A 12,380-nucleotide genomic window follows, 5' to 3' on the forward strand; every position below is an offset into this window, starting at 1 on the left:
TGGTCCAACTCAGCCCCAATCAAATTGAAATGTTGAGCTCCGTCCTGTGCAGAAGCCGACAGACCTCAAAGTAACAGCATCATCAAGTCTGACAAGTGACAATCAACCACTGCAGACAAAAAAATGAAACGAAAAGCTGACTGAGGCTCTGGTTTGACTTCACTCCTATTCACATACTTGACTAATTCTCCGATTAGAATAATAACAGGGATGGAGGGCGGCAAAAGGAGTGATCATACTCACTATTCTGACGAGCCAATGCAGAGTGGTGGCAGCAGTGGAGTAGTGGGAGTCATAATGATAGGGAGGTGTCTGGTCTTCTTCTCCTGACTCGTAGCGTTCGGAATAAAATGCTGCACGCTTTGGATTCAATGCACCAACAGGCTGGAAAAACGGAAAGAAAAAAGCTTAGTTCTGGCAGTTCTGGTTACTTAATTGAAGTTTACCAATATTTCCTCCCTGAAGGACTTTCTTACCCTTTCAAATAATCACCTGTTTTAAGAAGGCAACAAATGACTGATTATTTGAAACAGCACATCTGTGCATTCTCCAATTAGCGTGTTACTAGTTACATAAATAAAGGATAAATGCTTTCCCGCTTCTTTCATAATATTTCATAAAAAATTATTTAATAATAAAAATTACAATTCTTTAATAGTTTTAGCTCAGAAAACAAAGTCTATAGATGTGTGTCATCTTCCTTTTACAATTTACTATAAATCATGTAAGTAAATGTCAGTGGTAATAAGTAATTCTTTCTCACTGCTTTCTCGTCCAATCTTAAATTAACTAAAGCTTCTCTGAAGGGAAAAAAAAAACAACTCAATTTATGTGAAACTACAAAATATGTCCATTCTGCTTTGCATATTATTGCCTCCTTTGAGAATAAACTTGTTCTGAAAATCCCATAATGAGAAAATACCAGTGACAGGAATGCTTGCTTAGGTATTTGGTGAGTATTCACCTTTCTAGGTCAGTAAGTCCAAGTACACAGCATACTGCCTTGCAAAAGAATTCAGAACATCTTCACATTTTTGTCACATTACAACTAATAACCTCTATGTATTTTGTTCACAAAATTATGCAGTGAAAGGAAAATTAAATGTGGCTTTCAAATGGCCTAACTGGAGTACAAGTCACGATGTTAAAGTTTTCTTCAACTGTCTTTACAAGCTGCAACCAACCTCTCTTAGATGTATCTGGTAAAAACTTTTACAAGATGCTATGAAAAAAAAAAAGCAGTATTGACCTCATTTTCACTAAAAATAATCACAGCTACAAACATTTAACAAAAACAGTAAAGACCAAAATATATGCTCAATTGTAGCAACACAATTCAATTAGTGGTAAAGGATATCAGTCTTGCTTCTGGACTAAAAATTTTGTTTTAGATGGAAAAACATAAACTTTATTTAAGTATTACGTAAAACAAGGTCAGAAAATGAAACAACAAAGCTTTGATTTACCAGTCAAAAAACCCCAACAACTTTGTAGTAAAAATTACTGCATCAAGCTATAAAAAATATATGTACACATTGGGATAATGGTGAAAAAAATTAAATATGGAGCACAGATATAAAGTGGCAAAGTTCAACAGGTTCACTATGTGTTGAACAGAAACAAAACAAGCTCAGGTTTCTATGGGGCTTCGATTTGTGAGACTTTTTATGTCAAACCACATTTTTGTCCTGGTTGTTTAAAAGGTCCTGACATCCTAAATTCTGTCAAATATTAAAGGGTAGAACAGCAAAAGGGCAGAGGATGGCATAGTGAGGATCAGGGAAGAAAAAAAAAACAACTCTCCCTGCCGAAATGTTTTTAATTCACGCAGGTCCAAACATAGTTTCAAGCCAAGATTTCAGAAATCAGACTTCTACTGCTGTGTTCAGAGACGTTTTCTATTATTTTGCAGTCCTGATGGAAGTTAGTAGGTCTTAACACACAAGGAGAAATACTCCAGATTGGGACCTGAAGGATTGAATAGATATCAGTATTCACAAACTTAAGAACAGCCATAATGTTACTAATAAAACACTACAATTTATGGAGAAGAACATGCAGGTGTAAATGTCGGCAAAGATTCTGAAAATCTGAACAAAGAACCAGCTTCTGAACATTGGACATGTTATTTTTTAAAATCATTTTAAAAATGTACTGGGGAAGAAATTACTTGTCTGTTGATCATTTCTACACTGAAACTGAAAAGTACATAATTATGAAGATATAAAAACATAAGTTTTTATGCATTAAACATAATGCATTTAGCAAAGTATGTTGCTAAATGCATTCACCATTAAGACTCTTGCTTCACTGTTAGAAGCTTTGATAGTGTGGATAATAATTAAACCAACTCCTCTATAACATTTTAGGTATTATTGCGACACCACCATCTTTCATCCAGGCTTTCATCTCCATGAGTTCTTAATGCAACCAAATGACTCCTATTAAACCTACATTTAGTGGTGAATAAATTGCTTTTCCTGCGCTTTCAATCACAACATCCAATATGCCTTGGAGGCATATAGGCAGTCAATATTAATATACTCAGTACCACTGAATCAGTGACAAAGGGGGAGTTAGACTCGTAATGTAATCAATGACCGTTTTTCTGCCTTAAAGCAGGTTAAGAAGAAATGGAATAAACTGCAACTATAAACATTTTGAGACCGAATTGTAAAACTAAAGCAATATCCTGGAATTATTAAAACTGCTGTTAATCTTTATCCAAATGAAATCTCTGTCAAACTCAGACAAAGCATCTCTGCAGTCACATCTTGGGTGTGGAACACAGCACATTCCTCAGGAAAAAAAAAAATTTAAAAGTCCTAACTGAATGGAGACGTTTTCATTCTTCCTTTAAGTTTAATGGCAAACCACATCAGTGTTAGCACAACCAAAAAGACTGAAGGAGAAGTTTATTGAGATCTGCATAGATTTATGGGGTGGTAATAGCCTTGCATGTGACGTCTTGGCCCAGATGGATTGGAGTGTGAGACACAAGACGTCACACACTCCATCAAACCACTGCTAGTTTGACTAATGCAGTTTAGAGCAATGCAGAAAAAGTCAATTAAATACATTTGAAACAAGAAAAATAAAGGTGAAAAAGTTCTCTGCTATTACTACTTTGTTTTGATGTTTATTGTCTGAAATATTTAACTGGACGTACACTGCTAAAAATGTCATATAGTGAATGAATATATGTTTTTATAAAATAAAAAATACAAAACATAACCCAGTATTTTGCTGTGCAACTGTTCTTACAGAGCAAACAACAGACACATGTTCAAGAATCTCCAAGTTACACAGAAGAGAGCCAAAAACAATTAAGTTGACAGTGTGTTTTTCCTATTAATTCAGTGTTTGGTTGTACATCAATGAGACAAAAATATGCTTACTGTGTTCCCAAGTTGTTCAGCTGTGTTAGCATAACTGTAATAAGAAGCATTACCTGTGCGTGACAGGTGGTAAAAAAAAAAAAATTAAAATTAAAAAGAAACCCCTTCATTTGTCATATCAAAACTTGTTTTTGGCAAGCAAAGATATTTATAGAAAACAACAGAACATACCCCTGACTGATAGGGCCTGAAGAGTTTTGGCAAGTGACATCACTCATGAGGCTAAAAACGATGAGCATAAATTTGTTTTTAGTGATTCTTGGGTTTATTCTTCTATCTTTATGTCCAAAACAAACAGTGAATTCACCTAATTAATAAAAACCATCATGCTTTGCATGAATTAAGAGCTGGACCTCTGGGCCACCTTCCCTACATGTAAACAGTTAGTCTCTTGAAAAGCAAATACAGAAACATCAACTTTTACACCTTAATGATATAACACACTTCATCTTTCAAAAGTTGTGGGGATGACCTTAAGAAATGGTCACAGATTAAATGTATTAGCATATTTAGCTTTTCGTTATATCCATCGATACAGATGGATCAGAGGTTTACAACTTCAGTCTTCGAGAGCCATTGTCTTGCAACCTCAATAAAATTAAATTAAATGAATGAATGACCTATATATAGCTCTGTAAATACAATTAGCCTTCAAAAACAAACTCGTTTACAGCGACCTCCATTATCAATCCTACAACACCACCTCAAGAAATAAGGTGGCAAAAGCTAAAGATCTCAAACCTCATAAACATAAAGACTTAATCATTGTACATTGAACATGTAGAAAGGCTTGTTTATTTTATTTTATGATTGTTATCTTATACAAAGCACAATGGTGGCCTGTGACCTCTGTTTAATAGAATTAAATAATTTCAGAAACATGATTTCATCAAAATATTTTATATGTCTTGATACTTCCAAGTAAAAATGGTGATCTTTCATTGAGTGTAGCCACAAGAAAATGTACACTTCAGCACTATGCTAGCTCAGATAATGCATTGGGCCACAGAAACATGGAAGCTTTACATAAGGAGGAGCCCTAACTGTTTCTGAAATGCTAATTACTGGTGATTTTAAATACTGTACACCGTCAACATGGCCTGGGTGCTTCCTCGGTCAGACGAACGTCACTTCTTACTTAATAGTCAAATAAATATCTCTAAAGGTAAATTTTGCATCAATGACAAAAGAAATGCTCAAACGAGGAGACCTATATATAACTTTTAGGAGAAGAATGCATGATTGGGATTTCATCTGAAATAAAAGAAAACATTTACAACATAGCGAAAACATGTCAGTGGCACTTTAGTGCTTTTAATGCTGTCATATTCACCATCTGTTGATAAGTTCAGCACAAGATCTGTTAGCTTTCTGCAGCAAATAAAAAGCACCCTGTTCCTTTTCCCTGCACTGATCATAGTTAGGAGACAATAAAAACAACTGCATTAGACAGTTCCACACTTACTTTCATCGGAGTTCATTTCTTGTATAACACCTGACCCACTGAAACGCATCAACAGAACTAAGCAAAGTATGATCAAACTTTACTGGCTTCACATCCAATTAGGATCAGCACTGGTGTTGCTCTCCAAGGCAACTGGAAATGAGTGTGGCTGTTGGTGAGTGAACGTGAAGAGTGTCTCCTTTTGTTTGCTTATATCCAAGCCACCTCCCAAAGAGAAGCATATTGCATTTTATATTTCAAAACAAATTACATTACTGTATGTTGCTATGGTGCTCTGTCAGGGCAAGTCACAGTCATTTTTGCTTCCGTTGTCAGAAGCAGCACAGCATGGAGCTCCAGTCTAATGCAATAAAGTTGCTCCAAATCAAGATAAAGCAGATGTGCTCACAAGCAGCCTGGCTGGAATGAAAATGAGAATGAATAAGAATCTGTTGTGGGAATAAAGTGCAGAGAGGGCAATTTGTAGCAGCCAAGTTTCCCTTCAGGTAGCTGAAATTTAAAAATACAATTTGGGTGAAAATTTGAACTTTAGTGCACTGGTTCAGGGATGCAGCTATGCAAAACGTCTGAGCTATTTATATGAATATATTTAAAAAAAATAAATAAATTATTATATGCATGCCTTAAACTGTGGTGAGGGTGAGAAACTGCAGAGTTAAATGACATCTGCTTCTTTCTGCTTTCTTTTGCAATTAAATCTTCATCGCACCATTTAACAACTATGAGGAAACTTCTCTTCATCTATCATAGACTTGTCACTCCATCAAGAAATAATCATTAGAATCAAATGACACACTTCACTGCGTAAATATTTCTGACATACAAATATGCAGAAGTTTGGCCCCGAGGCACAGCGATGCAATGTTTAATAACACTGTTTACAGCTCACTGAATGCCCAACTAGCAGGTAATTGTGGGTGCGTACAAGTTTGGGAGGATGCCATTTAGAGAGGCAAACCTGGAGCAGCTAAAACAATGGTGTCCGCCCAGGGATAATCAATCACAAGTGAGAATCACCTTTCAGGTATGAGTAATCTGTGGGAAAGTGTGCAATGTACAATTCTAGCGTGAGATTTTATTGTAAACGTGTAGTGTCATAAAGAGTCAGTAGATGACATGGGCGGCTTCAATTTTCAACCATGTGGTAAATCAAAGAGCAAAAATAAATACACTTCCTTATCTCTTCAGCATTTATGTTCTGACTGCAAAATTCTTATTTTAAAGTTGAAAAACTGCAATCCAAGAACAAGTAGAAGACAAGCGATAGCACTCGCTTAAAAAAAATATATATATATATACATAAATATATATAAAATAAAATAAATATATGTATTATTCAAAACCAAGTTGTGTGAGTGTGGGTAATATTAATCAAAAACTTCCAAATGTTAATCCCTTTTGATAAACATGTGAAAATATTGTTCAGACATTTTTTTGTGTTAGTATTAGACGTTTAGTATAAGGATATCTTTGCCCAGATTTTTGTCTGCCTGCTGATTAAATACTACTCCAGTAATTAACCAGCTAATATCAGCTCAGGGCTTCTATAAAAAGCAGAATGGCTGAAATAAGTGCTGCAAACTCTCATGGTTGAAAGTCAGCTTCCAGCAATTTTTCAAAGTCTATTTGCTTCAGCACACTTGAATCAAATGATGATGTCATTAACAAAACTAATAGTATTCAAGCATTTTATTCAGGTGTGTTGAAGACTTCTACAAATGTAAGACAGGTATCAGTGTGTTGTACCCCTGAACTAAAATATGATATCAAAACTGGACATAATGGTTTGAAACAGTACTACTAGACTTAGTGGTACTGGTATGGGAGATCCTGATCATTTGGGGAGGAAGAATGCTACATTTGTTACATCTTCAGCTGGTGCTGTATGTTTTCACACTGCACTGTGGCAAATGAACCACACACTCACCTGTGATGGAGTTACATCAAGAATCACTGAAGAAAACAACATGAAAACTTCTGAAGAAAACAAAGAGAGTATTTGGAAACAGGGTTTGTTTTGGTTGTATTTAATCAGAATGCCCTGCAGCATGGCCTGCTTCCTACGTTAGTTGTGGTCTCTGGTCCACTTAGCATTCACATATGCATTCGAACTTCACCAGAGTTTATGTCAACCAAACCATGACCTAGGTTTGTAGGCGGACCAAAGTTCACTATTTTGGTCCACGTCAGAGTTCATTCACATCTTCTCAAACAAACTGGACTTTCGAAGCAAATTAACTTGTTCAACTAAAATGGATTAAACAGGGTAATACCAGACCATTGCCAACACAGACATCACATTCTTAAAGTAAAAGCACATGCACTGGAAATCTATCTGAGGAAGACACTCAGTCTAACAATGAACGGGTCTCCAGAGACAGTACCACTACTACTAATCCATAATGGAACAAAAGAGCAGACCAAGAAGAGGGGACACGAGTGGAGGCCTCTGTCCTGCTCTGCAACAGTATTAGTGAACTTTTGGAGGAATAAGCCCCAGGGTTCCAAGGACAACTGTCAGGAGACATGGGCTGTGAACTCATGCTAATGAAGGCAGCGCCGGCCTGCAAACAGCATGGGAGGATGTCACTGGAATACATTACAATAAATAACTGTCTCCCCAGGGCAGTTGGGTTGCATGTGGCTCAGCTCTGCTCAACCATCCTCAAACACGCGTCCATATATACACACACATGCAGCGGAGTTCCCAGTCCACCTGGGACACCCAACAGGTAAAGATGAAAGTTGCTGAGTTGACCACAGCAAGCTAAGAACTCTGTTGTACCTCAACATGTTCTGGGTTAGTGAAATTGAGATTGTTAAATAGATCAACTTTTTAGTTACTTCTCTTATTTTGAAGTTGTTGATAATGTTAATTGAAAACCTAATAATTGATGCAAACTGTAAAGAAGTGAGACTGGAAACTTGACTCCTAGCTAGAACAGTGGTGCTTCAAGGGAAACGAGAGGGAATAAGGCAGCACTGAAGTGAGTGAGAGTGCTCAGACAGGAATGCGACTGTTTTCAGGTCAGTGAGCAGCAGCGTGCTAGAGCGAGATATAGAGACAGAAGGGGGGTAGAAAACCAGTAAACCGGGCCATGGTTCGTGGTAGAGTGATCTGCTGCCTTCTCCCCTTCAGTTACAGAAAACGTTGAAATTTATTTATCAGGGCTGCAGGGCATTGGCCACTTTGTGTCTGAGCTCCTGTAACTGGGTAGCATTAGCATAAACCTGTTATTACACAGATTTATGCGCTTTGTAATTGTCAGAGTTCACTGCAGCACATCCTTCTATCTATCCATCAATCAATGTATCTATCCTCCTGCTTGCTGAAGTGAGAGTTAACATCAAACTTATCCTAGAAAGAGCTATCCGAGACGATTACCGTTTGGGAAGAGATTTCAATTTCTCAGCTTAATATACACCAGACTTTGCTATGTGCAGAAAATGGTCTGCAATAGAAGAAATTCAAAATGACTGCCAAAGTCAAAGAGCAGCTCTTTTTAAATCATTTATTTGAGCAAAGTCAAAAATTTAACTATTCGGACAAGAGAAAACTGTCATGGCTGGCATACATCAAATACAGCTATCTGGAAAAATAAATCATAATATCTGTGTAGCACTGAGGTAAAAGTGTAATAAATTGAGGATACTTTGTTTCTGCAGGACTCGGTCAACTCAACATCACCATTAGACCCATACTATACACCTAATGTGGACGTTACTTGAGTGCTGTTGCAGTATATTTCTCTTTCAAGTTCATGCACTTATTAGATGTTAATGGTTGGTTTTTACAAGTTACAAAAATTGCAAAACTAAACTTTTTACAGAAGTGTTTTTTGTCTAAGTGCAGCTTTTTCTTTAGCATTTGAAAAAATTATGATAAAGTCATGATGTACGTGTACTGAAAATAACTGAGATGATTAGTGCCACATCCAATTCCTGTTCAAAAGGTCATCATGCATAACAGAGCTTGTAGAATGTAGACATTAAATATTCCTTTTTGTTAAGATTTTTATAGGGCTCTTCTGCTAACATCCAAGTTTAGAAAGTGAAGTGGTCTTCTGACACATAGACCATAATATGTTTTACAACTTAAATCTAAATAAGCATATCCCCAACCAATAAATGGACACTTTCATGCCTTGTACCTTTTATGTAAAAGATTTTAAGTTGCATGGCTGAAAGGTCCTCATACCTTGGAGAGATCTCTGAAGTTCCCTGGAAGGGTCAAGTCCAGCTCCTCTGAGTCATAGTTGGTGAGAACCCAGGGGAAGACTGGGTACTGGTTCAGGTCATTATACGTCCTCCCTAGGCACAGTTGGCAGACAAAAATCTGTGAGTGATGACAGCCTGAAAGAAAAACAAGGGGTGGAGTGTAGGGCACATGTGGGGCTATGTGGGGCTTTGTGTGGATCTTGTGTGGATAAGTATGCAATACTACTCTGATCTCAGAGCTCTTTGTTAAACAGATTTCCTTCCGTTCTACTAGAAAGTATCCATATCCCCTGAACATGTTCGCATTATGTCATGTTAAAAACAAACTTCAATGTAAATGATCGAGATATTAAATAATAGACAAACATAAAATAGCACATACGTGGATGCTAATATGATTTTCAAAATGTTTATCTAATAAAAATTCTCACAGATTTAGTGTGTATTATTTTATCATTTCCTTTGACTCTCCTAAGCAAATCCAGGACTACAAATTGAGTTCAGAAATTCCCTCATTTAAAAAATATAGTCCAACTCTGTGTGATATTATTTTAGTGTAAACACAGCTGTTCTATGACATTGCCTCAAAACCTTAATAAAGATTAGCAAACAAACAGCAACTTGAAGACAATGGATCACACACAGTTCAGGGGTCATGTGGAGAAGAAGTGTGTGCAAATTTTGATTATAAAAGAATTTCCTAAGCAGAATTTCTCTTACAGCACTGTTCAATTCATCCACCTAAGACCAGGACATCCTAAGTCTTTTTTTCATCCAATTTATAACTCTATAAAACTTTGTGTTGGTCTGTTGCATAGGATTTCAAGAAAATGCTATGAAAATTTTGTCTGCAATGTAACAAAATATGAAAAGGTTGAAGGGCTTTAAGTGGTGTTGGAAGGCACTGTAAACCAGAAAATGTGAGAATGTTTTCTTTGTTTCCCATGACAGGAGCTGCTGAGTGTGAGTTGTCAATAAAAGGTGAAAGTCACATAAAGCCTGTCTGCAAGTTGAGCACTTGCAATTGCAGTGCTACAGAATCTAGCTACTAAATATCTTTGATGTCCCTTCAGTGTTGAACGGCTGATTTGCTGGATGTCAGCTTCCTTTAATAAAAGGAGAAAATATTTTCATAGGGAAAACATGTGTCAAGAACTCATGGGAAAAATTAAGAGTAAATTCAGCATTGTCAGTCCTGCTTTACTTTGAAATAAATTTTAGTTTAAAACAAGAGAAAAGAAACAGGCAGTAGAAATAGAAAACAGTGGCTGTGACTCAGTGGGGAAGATTAGTCATCTGATAATTGGGAAGGTGTAGACTGAATCCAGCTTTTCCTTTTTCAGTTGCCTACCAACAGGTAGTGTGAACAGGTAAATGCTACTTGAATTAGCAAAAGAACTTTCTTTAGTCGGAGAAGCTGGAACAACATGAAATCAGGGCAGCCATCTCTAAGGTTTTCTATTTTTGGGGACTTTTACTTCATTGATAATCTGCTTGTAAATGTTTTCCTGCCAAAATATATAAACTTTGTGAATAAGAAGTTTACTAGAATCAGCACTGCATAGTTGATTACACCTAGTAATCATAATTAAGGGTTATAGATACATTTCTTTGTGTGAATAATAGGAATGTATTCAATGGAAAAAGATTGAGCAGAAAATTAGATAAATCAGCCAATTAAAAAAAACAAAAAAAACTACCCTCTAACGTAATTTCATAAGATTACCAGACTCTGGCTCTTTCAAAGGGACTCAAACAAAAGAAAAAATCGAATATGATTAGATTTTTATTGTCCTACTCTTGTCCTCAAAATCAATACACTTGTGTACATTAAACAAAATCTTAGCTCACAAAACATTAATGCATGATTAATATTATCTTTATGTACATTATATTAATGTACAAGTGATTTATATTCAACGTTAAAATTAATTCTTTGACTATTTGCAACATAATATGATGAACATTTCTTCATTAAAAATATGTTCCTTCACACGTTCAAATACTTTAATGATAAACAGAAAGTATTTTAAAACTGAACCAGTCGAGAGGCTGTGTTTTTGCAGCAAGTTTGCGAGAGATTCTAAATGTGCCAAAGTGATCTAAGTTCCTGACAGGCTAGTCACTGAGAATGTTTCTTCAGAGTAGCTAGAAAGGTTTGGGGGAAGCTAGAGAGCATAATTATCAAGGTTAATGGCACACACTGGAAAGGAAACAGCAGACTGAGCACAAAGGATGGGGTCGGGAGTTGGTGTGGTGAAACCTAGTGGTGCTGAGTCCTGAGTTAGGGTGGCAGGATGTTAATAACAGTGGAATAGTGTTTAATTAGAAGAAGTCTTCCTGTTCGCGCCTCTTCCCAGCACTTCACCCCCCACCTGTCTCCCGCTCCACACTATTCTGACATATCTGGCAGCTTAGGTCATTACTAGGGATTTTTAATGAATTTTGGGCATGTTTTTGTGTCTGCCTTACATCTAATTAGCTGACAATAATGTATCGACTCTCGAGCACAAGCTAAATATAAATATGCATGAATATGCAGCGACAGAGAGGATGACACCTCTCTGAGCAGAGTAGCGTGCAGTTGTTCTTGCCTTCCCTGTTAGTCGCAGTTCAGATCAGAGAGTCGACAACAGAACCTTTCAACTCTGCAGACACTCGGGTACACTTTCACAAAACCAGGCACTAATTATCCGGCAAAATGCACTGCGCCTGCTTTTGCTTCAAACGCCAGATACTCAAGAACAGTGAGGTTTACTGTGTTGAGTCTCGCCTAAAGTCACCACAGATTCTTAAACAAATACGACATACCTGAGCCCACTTAGTGTTAGTGCTTCTAACACCACTGACACATAAAATTTATTGATCCTGCTAGCTACCTATAAAGACTTGCTGTGCAAAGATTCACACAAATAATAAATTAAAACCTAAAACTATCACAGGTCATTAAGTTTACTTGGACAAGGAAGAAAACAAATCAGAACATATAAATGTAACTGATGGCTGCGAAAAACAAAACAACAACAAAAAAATATTTATTATTTCTGTACTTCCAGCTATTTAACAGATTCAAATAAGAAATCTCACTTGGAAAACAGGTAAGTGCTTTCATTAAAACTTTACCAGCTATGGTGTTGAGAAACATCAGATACTCAAAGTTGGAGATTTCTCTTCTCTGCCAGCGCTGGGTCATGTTTGAGGATTTGAAAAGCTGCCGAGGGGTTGCCAGGGAGATCCGTCTAAAAACAATCAAAAAAGAATTGGAGACGACATACTTCACAAATCCAGACATTTCTTGA

General features: G+C 36.7%; 1 protein-coding gene across 4 annotated transcripts in view; it reads right to left on the reverse strand.

Moving 5' to 3' along the window:
* nbeab (neurobeachin b) overlaps nucleotides 1-12,380 on the reverse strand; it is a 210,987-nt gene that overhangs the window by 27,181 nt on the left and 171,426 nt on the right. For all 4 annotated transcript variants that reach the window (XM_044120829.1, XM_044120830.1, XM_044120828.1 and 1 more), the window contains 3 exons: nucleotides 12,205-12,320; nucleotides 9,062-9,174; nucleotides 244-384 (listed from right to left, as the gene is read on the reverse strand). In XM_044120829.1, the coding sequence (XP_043976764.1) occupies nucleotides 244-384; nucleotides 9,062-9,174; nucleotides 12,205-12,320 (370 nt within the window). The remainder of the gene's footprint in view (nucleotides 1-243; nucleotides 385-9,061; nucleotides 9,175-12,204; nucleotides 12,321-12,380) is intronic.

The sequence above is a fragment of the Gambusia affinis genome, linkage group LG06 (assembly GCF_019740435.1).
Source record: "Gambusia affinis linkage group LG06, SWU_Gaff_1.0, whole genome shotgun sequence".
NCBI classification, from domain to species: Eukaryota; Metazoa; Chordata; class Actinopteri; order Cyprinodontiformes; family Poeciliidae; genus Gambusia; species Gambusia affinis.